Source organism: Neodiprion pinetum, chromosome 7, assembly GCF_021155775.2.
Source record: "Neodiprion pinetum isolate iyNeoPine1 chromosome 7, iyNeoPine1.2, whole genome shotgun sequence".
Taxonomy (NCBI): Eukaryota; Metazoa; Arthropoda; class Insecta; order Hymenoptera; family Diprionidae; genus Neodiprion; species Neodiprion pinetum.
The window spans coordinates 1,876,453-1,899,042 of NC_060238.1; the positions used below are offsets into that span (position 1 = coordinate 1,876,453).

Below are 22,590 nucleotides of genomic sequence, written 5' to 3' on the forward strand. Positions count from 1 at the left end.
TACACTGTATACGTATGTACAATATCAAACAAAAATACATCGCGCAACGTGTGCCTAATTAATTAATTTTCATCATTTATTATAACTATACACATGTATACAATGTATATTTTATACACACCTATGGTTGTATTGTGTATATGTATTTATTTATTCATTTATTTATATATCATATCTATTGCATACGCATCGTTTTTTTTTCTTCTCTTGTACGCATACATATTTTTATAGGTATAGGGTACAATACGTGTATATACAATGTACATAAGATTTTCATATAAACATCGTTACAACTAGAGGACTAAAAAAAAAAAAAATTCATTTAATTTTTGAATAATTATATTCTTTCCTTTAATATATATATATATATATATATATATATATATAAGTATATATATATATATACTTTTATACCTATTTTATTCATTCGTTTGTTTGTTTGTTTGTTGAAACCCTGAGTCTACGATAAATTCTACGACCACGGCGAACGGAGTGTTAAATTATACGCTTTTGTGCGAGTATAAATTTTTGTAACTAAAAAATGTGTAGGAAAGATAAAAACAAAAAAAAAAAAAAAAATAACAATAATAAAAAAATAAAAAACACGCGCGTAAATTTGAGTTTTCTGTTCTTCCCGCAAAGGAAAACCGTCAGAAATTCGTTCGCGATTCGTTCTCTACGTCTCTGGGAAAAAAAAAAAATTAAAAATAAAACCGAGAATTTCCCATATACTACTACGATTATTATTACTATTATTATTATTATTATCAGTATTAGTATTATTATCACAATTATCATCGGGACGATGCGCACACGTTGGAAACGAACGATGGAATATTGAAGAATTTGAAAGTACTTTTGAAAGAACAACAGAAGGTACCAAAAACTTGACCAAACCATTAAAACGTGAATATAACGAAGAGAAAAGAAACCGATAATTTGAAAACTAATTAATCATTTGATTGTTTCTCTTTCTTTTCTATCTTTCTCGCTTTTCTGCTTCCTTTTTTGTCGCGTTCACCGTGGTATTCAACAGCCAAGTTACTTTTCTTTGTCTTAGCATTTTTTTTCTTTCTCTGCGAATATTTTTCGTTTTTCTCATTTTCGTCATATTAATTTTATTACACCGTATTTAATCTTTATGCATATATATTACGGTACGCGCTAAGCACTGCCGCATATTTCATGTACACGCACACACACGCGCGCACACACGCGCGCGTATGCGCGCAATATTCGAGAAAGATTGGGGGGGAAAAAACTTCTTTTTTAAAAGAGTAGCGAGTCGTCGTCGGTTGGAGGAAGAAACAAAAAAAAAAAAAAAATAATCAGACAACAGAATAGGAACGGAAAGACAAACGGAAAAAAATTATAATTTGCTACCTATATTAAAGATACAATCTCTAGTCGAGAAGAACTCGCGTTTTTACAATAATAAAGGACAAAAAACGAAAGAGACGGAAAAATTGCGATTAAAAAAAAAAAAAAAAAAAAAAACGAAATTTGATAATTGAATTAAAGAAAATCTGTTTTTGATCGTTCGTTGTTTGATTTCCTCTTTCTTCGTTTACGCGATTAAAAATTAAAACCTCCTCGTCTTCGTCACCGGAATATCACTTTCCGATGCATGTAAAATATAACAGCCATTCTAACTTTGATCGGTACGAATAAGTCCATCATTCGGTTTCAAAAAAAAAAAAAAATAAAAAAAAAAATAATGAAACCAACTTTTCACGTTTCTCATATTTCTCCGATCTCCTTTTTTTTTTTTTTTTTTTTTTCTCACGCCACATACTTAATATCGTACAAGTATTCTGTTACGTATTTTAAAAATTACCATGCTGCTGTTTCGTTGGCAGCGCGGGACAATTTTTTTTTTTGATAAACAAAAAACTAAAGCAAAACTACCATTCTTCGAGCAACGGTAATAACGACTATCGGGTAATTCAATATAATTAATAATATTGTTAATTATATAGTAATAATAATAACAATAACAATAATAAAGATCCCTGAATATATTCCCTGCGCATTTTACGGCTACTACCATTTTCTCTTTACAATGTAAATGTATAATTACAGTGTGTGTGTGTGTATATATATTATTATTATATATATATATATATATATATATATATATATACATACATACACGCACAGACGAGTTATATGCAAACGAGATGATTTGATTTCAAGTTATTGTGTCGTTTTCTTTTTTTTCTGCTCGCCTTCTTGCATACATTAAATTTTGGTAATTTCTCTTTTCAATTTGTTAAAATTTAAATCGTATCTTCCATGTCTTACATGAGAAATAAATATTCACACTATGGCTACACGCTATATATGCGTGTTATCACTGGTATTTTTTTTTTTCATCTCTTTTCGTTATCCATGTAAATCCGAAGAAGATGCAATCTAAACGTGAATTAGAATTCGGTCTTTGACAGCTAAGTTATCATACAAAATAGAATAATAATAATGATAATAACAACAACAACAACAACAACAACAACAACGACAACGACAATAACAATAATCATTACACAAAATTCATATAGTCGTCATTATTAGTATTCTTACTCCACGTGAATTAGTAGCCAATTATTTTCATTCGATTATTTATTCACTTGTTATTAATAGGTAAATTAAAATTGTTACTACGCAAGTCGTACGTCTTGAATTGGAAAAAAAAACCAAAAAAACACGAACCTAGCTTTGCCACATGAAATTAATTCTATTTATTTATACGGAACTATATTGCTGTATCTATGTTATTATGTATGGAAATTTCCATTTCTCTATATTCCTAGTCCTCCTCATCATCATCATCATCCACAGCCATTCTGAAATCTTCGATGACTCGATTTCTTTAATTATTCAACGATAACGAAATTTTATAACATAGCAAATAAGAAAAATACAATTCGTTCGTCTCTTTCTTTTCTGTACAACGCGTTCTTATCATCATTATTATTATCATTATTATTATTATTGGTACTGTTATTATTGTTGACGTTGTTGTTGGTTTACTTGTTACACCTAATTTCTATCATAAAATAACTCCTATCCGGGAGTTTCGTATCGTCTCATTATTATCACTGTTTTTTTTTTCTTGTCGTTCATTCGTCTTTAATTTTCAATTCAATCATTATTCACTTGATCTCACATTTTCATTTCATCATTTTGATGAAAAGAAAAACAGCACCAGCAACGTTCTTATTTTCGCGAATTCATTAAGACAGCTGAATTTTGCTTTTGCTTCTTCGTCCATCTATCCTCCTATAATATTACGTACATCCCTCTACGTATGTCCATTTTCAGAAAACAGAAATTATCACACAGCAAATTTGAGATATTTTTAATTTTTTAATTTTTCTATTCCTTGTCTCCTCTCTCTTTTTCACTTTTTAATCGTTCAAAAATTACCTATACTCACAGTTTGACGATTTTATGCACTCCTCAGAGTCCCAATTTTCGTCAAAGTTTCTTTAAACTCCAATACACTAGATAACTCTGTACATGGTTTCTTTAGTTTATTACATTTATCGCTTTTTTTCGCTACGTTAACACCGGATTACTTTCTTTTTTTTTTTTTCTTTAATGTGTTTTTACTAAATATTTTTTCACGTTTTTGGTTCTCTTATATCATTCTTTGAGGTAAGACTATATTTACTTTGCAAATAGCACTGGGACATAAAAGAATAATTCATTACGTAATTAAGAAAACGCAACGTTTCTTTTATCGAGAAAAAAAAAAATAAACGAATAATAAAAGTTGAACGAAAAATGACAGTTTCAATTTTTTGTTACCTTTTTTATACTTCTTTCGCTCACTCTCTCTCCATGTTTCTCTTCTCAAAAGCTTCTTACATACGGTAATCATAGAGAAGTATTAATATACAGAGATAGAAATAATGAGAAAAGGAGAGAGAAAGAGTTTGCGCGCGCGCGCGCGCGCGCGCGTGTGTGTGTGTGTGTGTGTGTGGGTGAAGACAACGAATTGCGAAAGTAAAATCTCAATACTTTGAATTCAAAGGGTAACGATGTAACAAATAAATAAATAATAGGGAGCCGAAGCCGATTGTGATGTGAAATTACAAAGTAGCTAATCCTTACGATAATAACAATAATATACATAAAACAATATATTAGTAGTAATGGTAATAATAGTAATAGTAATATTAATAATAGTAATGATAACAACAGGTATTTGTGTAGTGTGAACAAAAAGTGGAGAGAAATGTTGTTGCGAGAAAAAAAAAAAAAAAAAAAAAATAACGATTGGAAAAAATAAGAAACAAACAATTTTCTTTCCTTCGTCTCCTCTCTTTCATCGATAACAAGCAGCCTCCAACATTTCGACGAACAATTTGTTCATCGGTACTTTGCCAGTCCTATAAACACTGGTCCAAAATTTTCTAACAATACCGTCGGCTTGCCTGAGACTCGGCAGGACTAGGAACATACTTTGCGTTGATCGTATACCCTGACCTGGTCGAACTGCCGCAACGCAGTCGGAAAGGGAATTCAGTATCACATCTCGAAAACGAACCAAAGACTGAGGCTCGTCCAATCTTGCGTCGCTGTTCACAAGCACCAGTGCTTTTAGTACGTAAAATTCTTCCCTCGACAAGCTCAGTCGCTGTAGTCGTTCCACTATCTGTATACACTGCGATAGTTTTGAAAGGGATGAGAAACAAATTAGACGTTGATAATTTTCTTTGCGTTTTTTTTTTCTGGTCTTGTCGGGATTGAATTAAAATTTTTCGAGAGAAGCGTTGTTTCGTTTGGCACTTTATTCCAAAGGTGTGATAAAATTGTGAGACGTTACACTGAGGTGTAAAAAAAAAAAAAAACTTTTTTTTAAGCAGCGTATGAAAAATCGATTTCTAGCTTGTTCTACTCACATGTGAGTAAAGTTCGACGCAGTGACATTCCCGGGCAATTTTTTCATCTAGGGTAAAATCCTGGGCAAATCTAAGCTTGCCACTGTTCGGTACGCTTCTCCATGCCAAACTGAAGGTGAGAATTTCTGCCCAAGTACTCTGAAGCAGACGCATTTGATCGTTCAAAGCCAGCCCGCTAAAGCCGGGTATCTGCTTGGCCCATCCTAAAGAGGAACAAATACGTCGAATCACGTGTCAAGTCGTTTCCCGCTATTTTATTCGTTCAACTTTGTTTCACTAGATTTTTTCTCACCTATAATACCGACTAACTCTCGGTCGTAAAGATCGGAAAGTTGTCCGAGCACTCGCTGATCCGTGTCCAAAGTAAGCGAAGGACTTGATGCCTGAAGCATGTCCGGTTCGCAGGATATCAGAGCCTCGACCATTTTGTTATCTGCAACAAGAGTGGAGGAAATTTGTTTTTTGCAAAACCGGCAAAAACCTCACCAGGATTTCGTTTTCTTTACATATTTTACATTCTTCGCTCAAGCCGTTTTTCTACCGTTTCTTCCTTTCTTTTCTGCGCTATTACTTCGTACATTTTTTTTTATATTCTCGATATAAAGATATAGGTCGAATATTACTCACTCGTTTCGCCGGACGCAACCGTCGTCGGTCCAACGTTAGCTTGAAATATTTTGACAATCGTTGCGATGAATACATTTAACGATAAAAATTATCGAATATTATTGTTGTATCTTTGTAAAGAAAAAAAAAAACAGACAAATCGAGTTCAATATGCCGCGTGAAAAAAAAATAAACCAACTACAGGATGAGGAGGGAAAAAGTGTCTTCTTTTCTCGAGGCTTCGGAATCTCTGCAGAGTTGTCGGAAAAAATGAAGGAAAAATTGATCAGTTTTAAAAATCACCTTCGAGTTTGATGCTCGCCATCATGGCGTAAGGCTCGGTGGATCTCCGGTACTTTTGCCGACCACCCCGAACTCTGTCGAGCCTGACACCTTCCTTGAGCATTCCTTGCCTCAGACATTTTTGAAACCTGCAAGCCTGGCAGGCTTTTCGTCTTCTCTTGTTTATCTCGCATTCGCCGTTCGCCGGACAAGTGTACTCGATATTGCCTAAAAGCCAGAGAAAAAAGTATAAAAATTTGAAGATTGTACGAAGAAGAACTTGTAAGATTTGAAATTGGAATTGTTGTTAACCCTTTAGTTGCCATTGTAGCATATTGTCTACATGGACGAAGAAGTTATTTATTTAAAATATCTTCTTCAATTTCCACCTTTAAAAGTTCTGAAATAATTTAACAAACAGTATCGCACTCTAAAGAAAGTTTTCACTGAATAATTTCATTCAAGAAAAACTCTTTATTCGGGTGCGAAAATTGAAAAACTCGATTTTTGAAAACGTGTAATTTTTTTTTAGAAAAAATTTGAAGCGGTGAGTGAAAAGTGATTTTTTCAATGGCTCGGCTATTAAAGGGTTAAATGAACTAAGAATTCGGTTGCAGGGATTTCAGTGGTACCTTGTAGCCTACCTTGTATCGTTCGTTTAAAGAACGCTTTGCAAGCCTCGCAGGATGCGACGCCGTAGTGAAAACCGCTGGCGACGTCTCCGCAAACCAGACACAATCTCCTAGGCAGCATGTCTTCCTCTTTGATACCGCCCTGATGAGTTAAGAAAAAAAAAAAAAATTAAGCATTTCAATAAAACTAGATCCAAAATTGCCAAACAAAATTTCACTACTGTTTGGTTCCATTTTTTCACCCATAATTTTACCTCTGCCATTCCCATTGGTTGCGTTGTCGACGAACAGTGATGCCTTTCAGGACTTCCGGGACTCCCTCCTCCGCCCCCGTAATCAGGAATGTCCACCTGACCGCATACCACCTTTTCGAGAAAAAAAAATTCATTCATTTTTGTTGCATGTATCTAACATCGATTAAACAAAATTGAGGTATTATTGGGCGGATAGTCCCAACCAAAAGTGAGTCTCGGTGAAAATATCGAACAATTCGCGATGAAAAAGAATAGGCGACGTAAATTGATATACCCACATCTTGGTGGTGGAGGGTCGTGGTGGGCGAACAAACTTGGTGGTAATTCTGCGACGGCGTTGTAGGATTTTCAACCTCCTGTTTTATACTGGGTATCGTCGTCGTCCTGTTATTACCGACTATTCCTGCAGTGCCACCGTCGCCACCCGACATCATAGAAACCTGAAACAAAATCGCACGAGCTTTAGTACGGAAGATCGAAAAAAGCATCACAAGAATTCGAAAATTAAACCAACCGTTCAGTGTATCGAAAATAATTCTTCAAATAGAAACGACAAGTTTCGATAGGTCATTTTTTTTTTTTACACAAATCTGACCTTATTTTAAAAAATTTTTTTATTTGCAAATACAAGCAGACTGTACGTTTTGTACGGATAACGATAGAAATTGAAAATCTCAAGGAACGAGAAACAATTGCATTCACGATTCGCGCGCGGCTGCAGAGAATCGCAGAATTTTTCTCGAAGTGAGAAGATGCTTGTAGGCACATACATAATGTATTTTTAGGAAACGGCAAAGGCGCCGTCTTTCGCTCTTATATAGATATATACGCATACAGCGTTGAACTTTTCTTTGCTGAACCGTACACGTTTCATCCTTTTTGTTCAAACAATTTTAGACTTCGAATTCTACGAAATATCTTTCCCCGTTGCCGAAAGCAGAAGTTGCGTGTATGTATGCACCAAGTGCAACGAACACACGTGTTTCGGTTTAAATATATATTGTAACCATGCGTAGAGTGAGCAGAAAAAAGGTTGAAGTTGAACAGTCAAGTTTTGAGATTTTTTTGTCCTTTAATTAATTTTTACTCAAACGAAGTAAAATTTTTCTTCGTTATATTACTTTTTGATCTGTTAAAACCTCCTCCGTCAGTTATTCTCACTCTAATTTCACTAATCCTAAACTATGATTTTTTAACAATTGCGCGCGGTGTAAGTCGCCGTTAAAATGGAAGCTTGTAAGTGCAGCAAAGATGGCCGCCGCTGAGTGCACGCTTGGAATTTTATTTCGGCTGCGATATCAGTTCCAGGACTGGATATTTACCAGGAGCTGTTTCATGTCGTATAAAAAGACGGCAAGAATAACTGAATCACAATATTGCTTTCAACAAAGCTCTGAAAATCGGGAATTTATCATCGAGAGTTCACGGTCGAGATGAATACCTAAAACAATCTAATCGTACCTTGCGTGGTTGCTGTCAGTAAACGAGTCTGGTATAATACATTATAAATAGATACTCGAGTATGTCAATTGTCGAAAATACTTATTTCCCAAAATTATTTTTAACGACAATATATCGAACGGAAAGACATTACACAATCTCTCTTTCTCTCAAATGATAACGGCATTAGAAAGATATTAAAAAGAGACAAGTAAAAATGAGAGTGAGGGTGAAAACGTAGGACGAGGAAAATACGAGGTTCCAGACAATACCAAATTTTCAAATCGCGATAATTTATCTTTTCAAAAATCTTAAAATGTGTAAAGTCAAAATTTTAGCATCTTACAAAAAAATTCAATACTCCGCGTTTTTTAAAACTCCGTTCCGTGCCCTCCCTAAATTTTTACGCCTCGTCGAAAAGTCAGTCTTAAAAGAAAACGAAAAAAAAATCCGCGTCTTACAAACGTACATGAAAGTTGTAACACACAACGATCGAGGAGCATAAAAAAAAAAAAAAATCGCGCAAATTTTCGAAGTTTCGCCAACTCTCGAGAGGTTAACCAGACACACAGTACGTACGCATATATGTATACGTCATACGTGGATCTCAACTATGCGTCAGCGACGCGTCGCGACGAAAACGAAGTAGGGAGAGGAAGATAGGGGAGGAGTGCAGAGGGAGGGAAGTAAGGGAACGAAGGGCGCGCGGAGGGGGGATAAACGAGTAGAAAAGCCCAGCGTTGAATCGGACGGCCTTGAACTTGACTTTTCACGTCGCCGTCGTTGTCGCGGCAGGCGAACATCCGCCATCCGTGATCCGTGATCCGCCATCCGGGGGCGGAACGGAACGAGAGGGGACGCAAACGGCCGAAGGCCAACGGCGACGCTTCGCGGTGCCGAAAAACTTTCACGAAAATAAATACGGGTCGTTCCGCGGCTCGACTCGGACCAGCCTCTCGAACCCTGACCTTCTTTTTCTTCTTCGATTTGATCCTTCGCCACGCGTTTTTTTTTCCGCACGCCGCTCTATTTCGTCTCCGAAACGCGGATGAGACAATTTTTTCGCCCACCGTGAATTTTTTATTCAATCGAACAAAACAAAACAAAATGCCAACGCTTCTTTCACTTTCACTTTTCGACTGTTTAGATCTGTTACAGATTTTCCAATACCTGTACTGCACATTTTTTTTTTTTTTTTCGAAAATTGTTTTTGAGCATGCTCGAAAAAAACTAAAACTGCTCGTGTTTTTATTTCGAATATCGTACATCAAATAAAGTGGAAACTTGAATAAAAACATTTTTTAAGCAAGTATAGAAAACTTGACAGAAATCTGATTATCCTGAAGTACATACTTTTTTTTTTTCTTCTACTCTTTTTTCCTTTATTCTTCTGTAAACGCCGAAAGCACATTATTCGTATAATTCAGTAAAATCAAAGTCGATCTTGTTATCGAATGAATTACACGTCAACGAATCGCCTATGATTAGAATGTGAAAATAAGGTTCATTTAAAAAAAAAAAAAAAAATGCATTTTTTTTGCGTGAAATTCTACACGACACCGATATATCAAGTATCGCGATCTGGATAAATACAAAATACGTATCGAATTACCCCACGTAGTTACCGTACGTAATACAAGCATACAAATCCGTAAGAGACGTGACAATCGAAACTTTGTATTCTACTCGAAGAACAAATGAATGTTATACAACAAAATAATTTCACATTAACGCGAGACAAAGAAATAAAAAAAAAAAGAAAACAGAAAAATGTGTTCTGAAATTACATTCTTTTTCTGTGCAAATCTTCGTGCTAGATTTTTGAATCAATATTAAATTTATTAAAAAGTATCAATTTAAATATAATTCGGCACCATTGATTTTATTACAATCGTCAAGAAAGGTTTTAGTGTTTTTTTTTTTTTTTGTTTTTTTCTTTACATTGACGATCGGTTCCTTTGCATCTAATTTAATTTACTTCTCTTTGTGTTTTCCTTTTTTTTGTTTCCTTTTTATTTCTTCCTCACCTTTCGCGTAAAGAAACATACTTGGCGTAACGAAGGAATGGCGGAACGAAAACTGCGGGATATTCGGAGTTATTTAAGGTGGCCCAAGGTTGCCCCTCAGCATGAGGAGAATGGATGTCCGGACTCGGCTCGGCTTGTTGCTACCGCATCAATTCACACAGAATGTAGGTATATATCCGTACATGTGTGCAAATACACGAACGTTGTAACATCTCGTGTATTAATACATTCCTGACAAACTGGATGTTGATATTACGGTCCGAACAATCGTTAATTACGCATAGATATCGGAGATAAGCAGACGAATTAACAGACAATTAGTTAGTTAAGTAGATATATGGATGGATAGATAGATAGACAAGTATAGATGAGAATAGTCTAGTTCTAGGTGCTTCTAAGATTAACTTCTAAATTAATTATTAAGACGAAAAGAACAAACACGGCGTGTGTGTTTGTTTTTCTTTTCTTTTTTATCGTGAGCGAAAAAATGAAAAACGACGAGATGCGCGAAGCGATGTGTGAAAATTTATTCCGATAAATAAAAAGCACACATCTTGTATAACGTACATTATTATACAGGTATAATACATAATATATGTCATCACGTGTTATGTTATAAATTTTCAAACCTCGAGATTCGAATCTTATATTTTTCGATTATTCATTTTATGCAATGCGTTTCTTTTTTCTCTCACTCTAATTTCTCATATTTTTCGCCCTTCTGCACTCTTGCAGTGTATTTACAAGGTTTATTTATTTATTTTTTATCTACGTATACAGTTTATATTATACTTTTTGGCGACACACGCGGCGAGAAAGCGAAGCGAAAGAATTTCGGAATATATATATATATATACACATATATACATACTGGACTAAGAATCTAAAACGAACAAGAGGAGTACAGAAATAAACGAGAACGGATAAATAAATAATGTACATTTTAAGAAGGGGTCTCGTTTTAACTCGATTCCAGACAAATTCAAATACTCGAATCTTGAACAAACTTTGTCTTTTTCTATCAGTGAATTTGTAACTTGATTCGTCGACTGAAGATATAATTTTCAACAAACTTTAATAATGTGAAAACAACTGCTGTGAGTGGCTGTTTAAATAATTGGCGATTTCTTTTTTTTTCCCACTTATTCTCTAATATCTCCCTGGGTATTCTTTCTCCAACTTGACAAATTATCATTCGATTTCATAATCGAACGATTAAAAACGTTCGATTTGACTGATTGGGGGGAGGAGGGGAAGAAACGAAAAACTAACTCAATTCGATAAATTAAAATTAAATTCAAAAATCTGTTTGTATACATAGTATAAAAAACATTGAACCGCAAATGCGCTGTAATTCGATCGAATTCATCGAATTTGAATAAATCCCATGATTTTAATCCGAAGAATGTGTATTTTGAAGCAAAAACAAACTGCATAAAGCATACAACTTATACAAGAGGGTTGTTAAAATAAAAATTGATGAAGGAAATTACGCGATATTGTTTGCGTTATTTTATTTTTTCTCTCTTATTCATTTGCTCTTTTTCTTCCCCTCGCAAAATCCTCGGTCGGAACGAAGCGCGATAAAATAATGATTCGCAACGTGAGATACGCTGCGGAGACGTTATCTATACAATGTATAATACATACGTACGTAACATTGCCGCTTGGTGGGAAAATAACGTGCGAAATAAAATCTTGTCTCAAACCTAACTTGAGCTGACCTTACCCAATCCGATGCATGTAACGCATGATCGTGTCGGTAATAAACCGAAAATATCGTTACATACATAACGCGATTATATCGGCGTTGTTGTTGTTATTATTATCGCTGCATTATCTGTAACATCGTCGTATCATACCTACAATAATTTATATTGTCAGACGTTCTTCACGTTTCACGTATACGCATTTATGTGAAAATACACTTTTATTACCTGCGTATGTATGGATATGCGTGTAAAAAAATCCTATCGTCCGCAAACCGTCTCATTTAATATTTTTATCTGTTGCCAGGCGCGATAATAGTACGCGATATATATATATATATGTATACATAGCAAATAATGACAATCATTTGCCGAAGTTTCAAGTGTATTATAAATTCCATGCGAAGAAAAATTATCGAAAAATCTTGGTTCAATAATTATAAAAATTTGTCATTAATTTTTCTCCCGGTACCATTCTCTTCTCTTTTCATCTATGTACGTACATCCCCTTCCAAAAGCGACGCTACGTTCCCAACAATATCGACATATCTTGCACTGTACGACGTGTGTATAAAAAAAAAAAAAAAAAAAAAAAAGAAAAAATTGTGGAATCAGAGCAGAAAGAAATGAAAGAGAAAAAAGGAAATAACGACGACTAATTGAGAAAAGAAAACGAAAATTTGAATGTTAGAAAAAATAAAATAAAATAAATAAACAGTAAAATGACCCAATAAATGAATGAACGAATGAATGAATCGTAAAACGAGTGTGAATAAAAAGAAATACGAATTCTTTCCTAGAACCGATGCGAATAAAATCGCGGCTGCTAAAGAATCGGCCGATCAGATTAGAGCGCAGCGCTTCGGATAATGTTCCGTCCTGCGCGTTGCGTTACGTCGCGTCGCAGCGCACCTAAATAGAAGAAATAAACTAATATATTTTCGGCGGTTGGTCTGCCCGTCGACCCTGACCAGCCCTACCTCCTCGCAAAACTCCGAGGCCCGGGGAATCGATTACGAACCTACCTCCTCCTCTGTCGCGTTGCGTTGCGTTACACACACGCCTCTCTCGTCATCCGCTTCTGCCTTCTACGAATTAATGCGTCTTCTCTACGATTCTACCCCTTTAATTGTATCTGCGTCTACTAGACGTGCGAATGGAAAGAAAAAAAAAAAAAAAAAATCTGCGCTCTGTGCGTTGAATCCAGATATTCTTGTAAGTACCTGTGAGCTTCACGTGACCATCGAAAAGCACAGAAACCTGAAGAATTTTTACATAAGCGAATAATATCCCGATTTTGTATCGGTTTTTCTTCTTCTTTTTTTTATTTTTTTTTTGTGTTTTTGTTCGCACATTTTCATCCTCCGAGTATTCGACAATTATTTGCACATTTTTGTTCATCGTAAAACCGATCAAGACAAAACAAGCTGAAAAGAATAACAGACGAAAATCTGACAAGATGAACGTTGAACATTGATTTTGTCCGTTGAACGTTTTCGCTTCAATTTCGATCCTTCTTAACTCGCAAAACAGGCTCAATTTACATTTTGTCTTTTACGTAGGTGGTTTGTCCATTTTTTGTTTATTTATGTATTTGTTTATATATATTTTTTTTTCCGTTTTCATACCTTTCGTTTCGAGTTTCGCATTTTGACTCGCGGATCGATTCACACCGAGGTTAACACACGTATCTACAACTGGTGTATTAAGAATTACATTCGTTGCGAAACATAAATTCCTTCTCCTTCCTCCCAATTGTAATAACAAGAAAATACAACAACGGCGTAACGACGAATACATCGCGATTGCAATTTATGACTTATATATACACAATTAAAATACCAATAGACGTTGTAACGCGAATGTAATACGAAGTTGGTGGTTTTGGCAAGGAATGCCGCACGTATTTTTGCAGATTATACGTCGCTGCTGGCTGAATAATATAACACAGGATGTAACGCTGAGAGCTGTCGGAGCAAAGCGTTTCTTTTTCCCTTTCCCTCCCTCGATCTCCGTTTCTTTGCTCATTCGTCAGGCAATAACAGATTCCTCTTCTCTCCTCTCCTTATCCTCTTCGCCAAAACTCCCAACGCCCAACTTCAACCTTCGCGCATCTATCGAACGCCGCGGAGAAGAATGACTTATAAAATTATGGTAGTTACGAGTGCGGAGAGGAACAGAGAAAATGGCCGATTCAAGATTCTCTCTTTATTACTGGGTTCACAACGATTAAACGATTCGAGTTAATTAGCTAATCCAATTAAATGAACCGCCGCATCTGGACCTTATATTGTTTCATCTTTATTGTTAAAATATTTTCATCACGTTATTCACTTTTCGACCATAAAATCCGTACAACTTTCACGCAAATTAAAAAATGCGTCATGTGTTTCTGTATTGTATTATTACGATTTTTTTTTTTTGCAATATGTTCCTAGATTTCATTTTAGTGAAATCATAGCTATCAAGCGACTAAAAATAAGCCAGAAATAGATATAAAAACTAGGGTAACTCTCGTAACTTTTATTTTTGAACCCGCTGCCGCAATTACTCGAGTTCGTGGTAACAAATACCGATGTGGGCGTTGTGTTTCTTTTTACTTTTTTCTTTCTTTTTTTTTTTTTTAACTTCCCCTCTCCTTATCCCTTCCCCCTTACATTTATAAACGACGTACGGTCTCTGGACTCGCGTTAAATAAAAAAAAGTGCAAAACGAAAAGGGAAGGGAGGAGGGGTGAAAAAAAAATAAATAAAAATAAAAAATTAGTCCTATAACCGCGACGACGGTGTACTGCGAGCGTATTTATTATTTCGCCAATATTTTTCGGCAAACCACGATGAGAACACGACGAGAGGCTAGGAGAGGAGAGGAGAGAAGAGGAGAGGAGAGGAGAGGAGAGGAGAGGAGAGGAGAGGAAAGAGAGGAGAGAACGAGATACCGAGAGCCAGCCGTCGGGTTTCCCTCTCGCAACGCGGGTGGCCTTGAAGTGTCGTTGAGCGTTGTGGTAGGTCGTGGCGTCCCGCCACCGTCAACTCCCACCTCCGCCTCCCCCTCCACCTCCACCTCCACCTCCACCTCCACCTCCGCCTTCGCCACCGCCGCCACCGCCGGGATCTGATACAAATTGCGAGGTGCGGAGAGTCAGGGTTGAGGGGGGTGAGCGGCGAGGGGGAAGGGGGGGGGGGGGGGGGAGAGGACTGTTTAGAGATAGCGCCTAGCGGCCATTACTCGCGAATTTTCGTCGTAAAGTATTACGATCGTACGTTGCACACCAACCCAGACGCACCGTATCGCAATTAGAGAGCTAATCTCCTCATGTTTGTCTTCCTCTCGCCCCTCCCCCCACCCCCCGCCCCGTTGCCCGTTCAGCGGGTTAGTATTTTTTTTTTTTTTTTTTTTGTTGTTGATTTTTTTTTTTTGGTTTCGTTCTGTTGTTGTTTTTTCCAGAGCTTGCAAATTTCACGCGATACTTACTCGCAATATCGAAGTTCGCGGAGTTATTTTTCATTTTCTCTTATTGTTGATACGCGTACGGTAAACTTGACGTGTGTTGTACGTGCAACAAATTGAAAACAAGACGTGAAAAAAAAAAAAGAACGTTTTTTTCCCATCGCCATGTCGAAAAGTGAAAATGAAAAATTCGGTAATAAAAAGAATTTTGGGAAGTAAGGTTTTCCGCGTTATTCTTTTCGTAATGTTTTCTCGACAACGTTATGAAAAGAAAAGAGAAAACGAATAGTAGAACGAAAGAGAGTGAAAGAAAGAAATTTGAGAAAAGGATGAATGGATGATCAGGGCGAGGAGTAAAACGAGTTAGAAAAATTTTTTTTTTTTTTTCAATTCATTAAACTACGCTGATTTTATTACAATATTGTTTGCTGTTTTCGTCGTCGCGCAGATCTTTTCACGTTATAAAACATCCCGTGTATACGTGTACGTACGTAATTACACAGCTACCCATAGTTATAAATATAAATGTGAAATTCTCGCGCTCCATTACGGATAAGTTATCACAGTTATGAACAGTTAGAACTTTACACCAAACGATTTGTACATGCATGTGTGTTTTTGCATGCGTATATAATATACGTATATAAATATGTATAGATCGATGCCATCCAAGGTGTATGCCGAATAAATAATAACACACGTGTAATTAATTGATGTATCAATGTGAGTGTAATTAAGTATGCAAATGTATACGGCCTTCCTTAGTTTCTTACAACTCACTTCCTTGCTTCGTTACAAGCAATTTCTTTCCTCTGGAACTGCAACGTGTCGTTAAAACGTCATCTATTATTCGAGAGGAAAATCAATCGGTAAATTAATTACTTCAATCTCAAGGATGCGCTTTATGCAACGTTCGGTGAGGTTATGTCAGGTCAGGGTCAAGCCTCGAGAATTCCGCCAGGCGGCGCTAGTTTCGGTCTAAAGATTTTGTTATCTTTTATTCGGAATTTCAATGGGAATTCAACGATCTAGTGACGACAACGTCGTGGATATTAGAATTTCATGTGTCTATCATCTACCGCCGGATGACGCAGGCGGCGACGCGACAATCTCCTTATCTTCAAATTGACAATTTATACCAAATAATGCAATGGATAGAATTTTCTCCCATTTTCATATACAATGATGTACGATGAGGCGCGTCGGGAAAAAAACTTTACGCAACCAAATCTTACGAAATAAATTAAAAACTCCGTTCCGTTCTTTCCTGTTGTTGTTTCTTTTTTTCTCTTTACTCTTACTCCGTGTGTACGGGAAAAATTCGTAGCATCGTAATCTAAAATATAAGTTTGAGAAAAAAAAAGTTGAAAAATTTATATCGTACACGTATTGCGTACCTACAGTACAAAAAAAAAAAAAAAAATGTATCCGTCTCTGGTGTTACAACAAGCGATTTACTGTTGCGACAGATGTGCTGCTCTTCTCTCCTTCTCTCTTTCTCTTTACATTTTTTCGCTCTCTAATCTACGGTATACGTAACACGGTGTCTACGTAGTCGCGTTTTGGACGAATCTCAAGGCTAAGCCGCCGCCAAAAATACCGATAACAAGAGAGAGAAGGAGAGAGATGCGCAAAAAAAGTAGACGCGAAAAAAAAAATTGGTAAAAAAAAATCACCGCGCGTCACCTCTCATTTTATTTTTCGCGCATATCGCCGTTTGTACACCAAGGCTCATGTTCCTGATTTATGTACGTACAATTGAAGGAAGTTTCGTGGATGCACGCATACGCGCTCAGTCGGTATTATCGCAGCGCGGATCGCGCGGACGCATGCGCGTAAAGCGCTGTAGGTGTGTAGTGTATACATACCTGCGGGCCGAAAAATCTACGAGCCTAACCTCGGCCAAAAATCGCACGACACGGTACAAAGTGAGTGCAAAGTGTGCAATCTCGCTCTGGCAAGCCCCGCGTAACGCGACATTCGCGCGTATCCTAGGTCAGGAGACGAGACGTGACGAGACCGAGACCGAGACCCAAGGCGAGAGGAGAACCAAAGCTTCGCCATTAAACGCGATGAAGAAACCGCGAAAGGAAAAGAGATTATACACCGGAGAGGAAAACAAACGGGTGTAAAGAGAAGAGGAGAAAAAAAAAATCAAAAAATAACTGAAGGTGGGGAGGAAAAGAAAGAAAGAAAAAAAAAAAAAAGAAAAAACAAACACGAGCAGAGCAAAGGAACACAACGTTCGTGCAAACAATGACCATGAAAACGGAAAAACAACGTTTTTTATTTATTTATTTATTTATTTATTATCATTTTTTTTCTCTCTCTCTCTCTCTCTTCTTGCAAACAATAGCTTCGAGAAGTGAAGAGATGCAGGACGTAGATCATCGGTATATGTGAACAGCTGATACGCAGCTTTACGAAATAATTACTATAACGATATCAAAAATATTTCCCGAGGTCTGTTAGGCTTGGGTGCAGAAAACATAAAAAAAAAAAATGTAAAAGAAAAAGAGAAAGGATAAAAAATTCCCAAGAACCTTTCTATTCGTTTCATTGCAGTTGCTGAATTTGTTTCCAGTAAGTAAATTTATAACTATTCGCTGAATGAAGACGCGACGAAGTTTAACCTTGTAAAAATCAAGAATAATGTTTAATACACGCGTAGAAAAGAGTAAGACTAGGGGAAAAAAAAAGGAAAAGAAAATAAGACGTACAGTAAGAGCCTGTGCAGGATTTTTGGGTATAAACCCCATATGCTGTGCCACCAATTTTCGTTTTCATTTATTTCAGACGATTTATATTATTATATTACTTCGCTCCGTTCCGTTGATTTTGATTAATGAAAACGAAATGAGAATAGAATTATAATGAGGAGGTAAGAGAACTCGGGTGAAAAAAAAATAAAAGAAAAAAGCAGTTTCTCCCGGTTCTAGGTACGGAGAGAAGGAACGAATCGATGAACCTTGAGAGGAGTGAGAAAAAAAAAAATGATAAAGAGAGCAAAAGATGAAAAGGAAACAAGAATGGCTAGACACTAGCCTAGCCTAACCAAACTTAAACTTGACTGTATGTAATATAGGTATGTAACAATGTGTGTATAAATACATACCGAGGCTTAAACATTGCAGAGACGAGTTTAAAATTAAAAATAAATACTAGGATAAATGCAAAATAGCAAAGTACCGAGAGAGAAATATCAACAGAGGAAAATGAAAAGAAACAGATATAGAAAAACGAGGTACGCGCGGAAAAATTTTTAGCTACATGCGTTACGTGCGCATACCGTAGGTATAATAATAATAATAATAATAATGTATAACAATCGCTGCACAAGATATGGCTCATACTATTTCGGCGATATATATTTTTCTTCACAATTTATTTTTCTAATAAGGGCGGGGATTTTCCCCCGTCCTCGAGACGGCAGGTATAATAATGATAATAGAAATAATCTTAGCAATGATAACGGCTAAATTAACGATAACATGAATAATAAGAAGAGTAACGGTAACGCCGATAACGTCGAGGTCGATAATATCGACGGTTAATAACAAACACGAATAATGGCAATGAAACTACTGGATAAATTTCGGACAAAAATAACCGCTCTCACGGCCAACCGAAAAATGTCTGCGACCCTGCGAATATGCACCAACGTGTGATTATTATTCGCGCGAAAAAAATGGGTGGGGTGGGGAAGGGAGAGGAGAGGAGAGAGAATTTGGTTACACATTGTACAAGGTCAGGATCGTCGGCCCGGGTTGAGGTGTGTGACGTCACCGACGTCTCGTGGCCTTAAACTTGCCACCTCTCGACGCCACGGCCGCCGCACCCTCCACCCCCCACCACACCTCGTCCAACCATTTTGCTCGAGTGTTCCATAGCGTCCCGACGGCGTGCGTCGCGCGCTGCTGTCGTCTCGGGGCCACGCAGAATCGCAACTGTGAGAAATTCCGCGGAAATCGAACCCACCGCCGATGCGGTGTCGCTTTCAATTTGCTTCTTCCATTTCGTGCGATATATATCTTATTTTTTCTTTTCTTTTTTTTTTTCAAAATTCTTCCCTTTTCCTGATCACGTTACTCGAGAAGAAACATTCATTGGCAAAATATATGGGTGATATTGACGATGCGGGCGTTTGACGAGGGACAGAAATCGGAGTCGCACAATAGAAATTGGAAGAATAGGAAAATATGAAATTTTTAAAGAAAAGAATAATAGGAAGCCAAAATATAGAAAGCAAAGAGAATTTCTATACTTGTGTTATATACAATTGTTATTCCGATGATTTTGTGTTTCATCTAATTTTAAATTCTTACTCGTAACTTTCCATACTTTGACTATTCTTCACGAAAATTTTCTGGTATGTTCTAAAAGTTGGCAAATTAAATTTCCATGTTTCTGAAAATCCGATATTGTGTACAATTGCATAGTCATTCTAATTTCAGAGACTAAACAATATGGGAAAGTAACCGTTCGTTTCTGACAATACTCTTCTGCATCGATAATCAAGAAGGAAAAAAATATCGCATAACATTTCCCGAGTCGACCAGTTTTTTTGAAAACACATACATATTTATAGAAATGCAAGAAATGATATCCAAAACAATTGCAACTCTCAAGTTGTATACTTTGTTAAATTTTGGATGAGGTTGAAGTTCATATACAGCAACGTTTGTAACACGACGAAATATCACTTACATTTGTTTGTCAATTTAAAATTACTCCGATCACGGTAGTAGTCGAGAGATCGTAAAATGTAAGCGTCTTTTGCTTTAACCCAGTTCACCGAAGTTCCGGAAAATCGTCAAATTTTGCAAAACTTTTACGATCATTCCCCTCCAAAAAATATACATCGTTCCCCTATAACCCTACAAACTTCAACCTCGTGATATTGCACGGAACGCACCGTGCATCGTATACCTATCTACTCGTAGATACACAATGAGAGAGCCAGTCCACTCTACTCCACTCCACTCGCACTCTTCCTCTCACTCTCGTTCTCACTTTCACTCTTTCTTTCAGTTTCGCTCTCTACGGTACATCGTCCTTCCTCTCACGTCTAGAACGGTGACGCAGAATCTTTTTGCACCATATTTTTTGTCGCATTTATTTTTCGCGACTGGGACCTGCGCCCTGAAGCCGCGTCTCAACTTCGCTTCGTTCCCAGCGTTCGACGTTTACCGTGAGTGTATGATCATTGTATCGTTGACGCTATTTATTACTTTCCTTTCAAAGTTTTTCATTCTTCTTTGGTTTTTTTTTTTCCCCTCATTTTTTCCCTATTGATGGTTTTTTCCCTATTGACGGTTATTCTGTACTGTTCTGTTCGGTTCTTTTCCTTTCTTTTTCTTACACCGATATCATTGCGACTAGTTTCGTGGAAAACGATAAAAAGAGGAAGAAGAGAAAGAGAGAAAGGGAGACAGAAAAAAAAAAAAAAAAAAACGAAACGAAACAGAGAACCGCGCAAGCTCAAAAGCTCCCTTCTTTGTCACCCTCCCGACTAACTCGATAATAATCATTATCATACATAGGACATTTATCAATTTTTGTTCGATTTATTTTTTTTGGATATATACCAGTACTGCAGACACGACCACCACTTTGATTGCGCTGAGGAAATTCCTGCAGTGTATAATTGATACAGGCATATAAAAGACTGAAAATCGATATTCTGAACCTCGAATATAATTAAAGTCTTATGGGATTGAGTGAACGTCGAATTCGCGTCGCAGTTTAAATCATTTTCTTAATCTAATTTCCTTGATCGATCCCCATCGATCAATTTTCGCACGATATTATATGGCGAATTGCATGCGAACCCGACCAGCGTCAGACTCTCACCGTTTCTTCACGTTATTTTGGTGTCGATAAAAAGATTTCTCGAGTACGAATAATCTCTGACTTCATTTCACACGGGTTTTCCTAATTATCAGATTTTTCGTCGAAATTTTCAAATCTAGTTGGACGGTTCAAAAATGTTTTCAAAAAACGATAGGAAACATGGTGGAATTGACATTTCAAGTTTTATTTTCTGAATTTCTCGCTAAAAATGACTAATGAGAAAAAAAATGCTCATCGTTCAAGAAAAATTCAGAAAATTTCCGTGTTTGTTTTTTTTTTTTTATTTTCAAGGCATCGTTTGAACCGTTTAATTAGATTGAATAATTTCCAAGCAAAATTCAATAATTAGGAAAACCCAGAGCTCTTTCATACTCGAGAAATCTCCTTGTCGACACCTAAGTAATAATAATAAAAAAAAAAAACGAATCATCAAAAACGGAGGTCCGATTTGCGTACGGGGTTTGGTGGAATAGCCCATATATAAATAATACGCACACGTATGCGCATGCGCATATTAACGAGAGATGACTTGGCTTAATCGTCATACATAAATCACCTCGTGTTTCAGCTGTTCTCTTAACGCAATGCAACGCAATGCAACGCAACGTAACGTACAAGGACATGAGAATGTAAGTTCAGGGTTAGATCGCGACAAAACAACGTTGAAAGGCACACGGTAGTAGAGTTTCCTCGTCACCTTATCACTTTCTCTCCCCCCCTCTTTCTCTCTCTCTTTCGCCCTTTCCTTCCTTGTCACTTTTAGCACTGCACATGAATCACACATACATACACATGCGCCACCTCCCATGCTCACATTACGCCCACATCCCTGTACAAGTAATTGCATTATACCTACATATTCTCACACGATACGCGATACACAATAAATAATTGGCGAACATATAATAGCTCGGGTATCTAACTCAGGTATATAAATATTTTATACACACACCTATACGCAACATGTATAATATTGTTGCACGGCTATTATACGTATAACGACGGGGATTTCATCGTGTAAGGCAATTTGTGGTGGGCAAAAATTTTATAACCCACTATTTTTTTTTTTTTTTTTTCAACTCCGTACCTAAACGTACAAATATACATATGTGTGTGTGTATGTACATATGTATATATATATATATATACACATTATAATGTCTGTCTTCCAGCAAGTTTTCTCATTCTCTGTACACAGCTGGCACAGGTATTTATACCACACCCATGTATATATGTACGCATATACATATATACACACACACACGTGTATATATATATATATATACACCTAACAATTTATCTGTATATGAATACGCGCGTACAAAAAAATAAGGAATAAAAAAAAAAAAAAAAAAAATAACAAGTCGAAAATGCAAAAAATATATACATACATACAGCACATCGGTTATATACTGTAATACATGCCTGTA

At 36.6% G+C, this 22,590-nt stretch overlaps 1 protein-coding gene across 7 annotated transcripts in view; it reads right to left on the reverse strand.

Moving 5' to 3' along the window:
* Positions 1–2,237: 2,237 nt before the first annotated feature.
* Err (estrogen-related receptor) overlaps positions 2,238–22,590 on the reverse strand; it is a 37,957-nt gene continuing 17,604 nt past the window's right edge. For 2 of the 7 annotated variants that reach the window (XM_046634216.2, XM_046634213.2), the window contains 8 exons: positions 6,960–7,121; positions 6,682–6,792; positions 6,428–6,569; positions 5,817–6,023; positions 5,535–5,573; positions 5,200–5,340; positions 4,908–5,110; positions 2,238–4,669 (listed from right to left, as the gene is read on the reverse strand). In XM_046634216.2, the coding sequence (XP_046490172.1) occupies positions 4,331–4,669; positions 4,908–5,110; positions 5,200–5,340; positions 5,535–5,573; positions 5,817–6,023; positions 6,428–6,569; positions 6,682–6,792; positions 6,960–7,115 (1,338 nt within the window). In that variant the 5' untranslated portion in view covers positions 7,116–7,121 and the 3' untranslated portion in view covers positions 2,238–4,330. Of the gene's footprint in view, positions 4,670–4,907; positions 5,111–5,199; positions 5,341–5,534; positions 5,574–5,816; positions 6,024–6,427; positions 6,570–6,681; positions 6,793–6,959; positions 7,122–13,485; positions 13,568–13,699; positions 13,901–22,590 lie in introns of those variants that run through there. The other 5 variants (XM_046634209.2, XM_046634208.2, XM_046634214.2 and 2 more) reach the window with 5 other exon arrangements.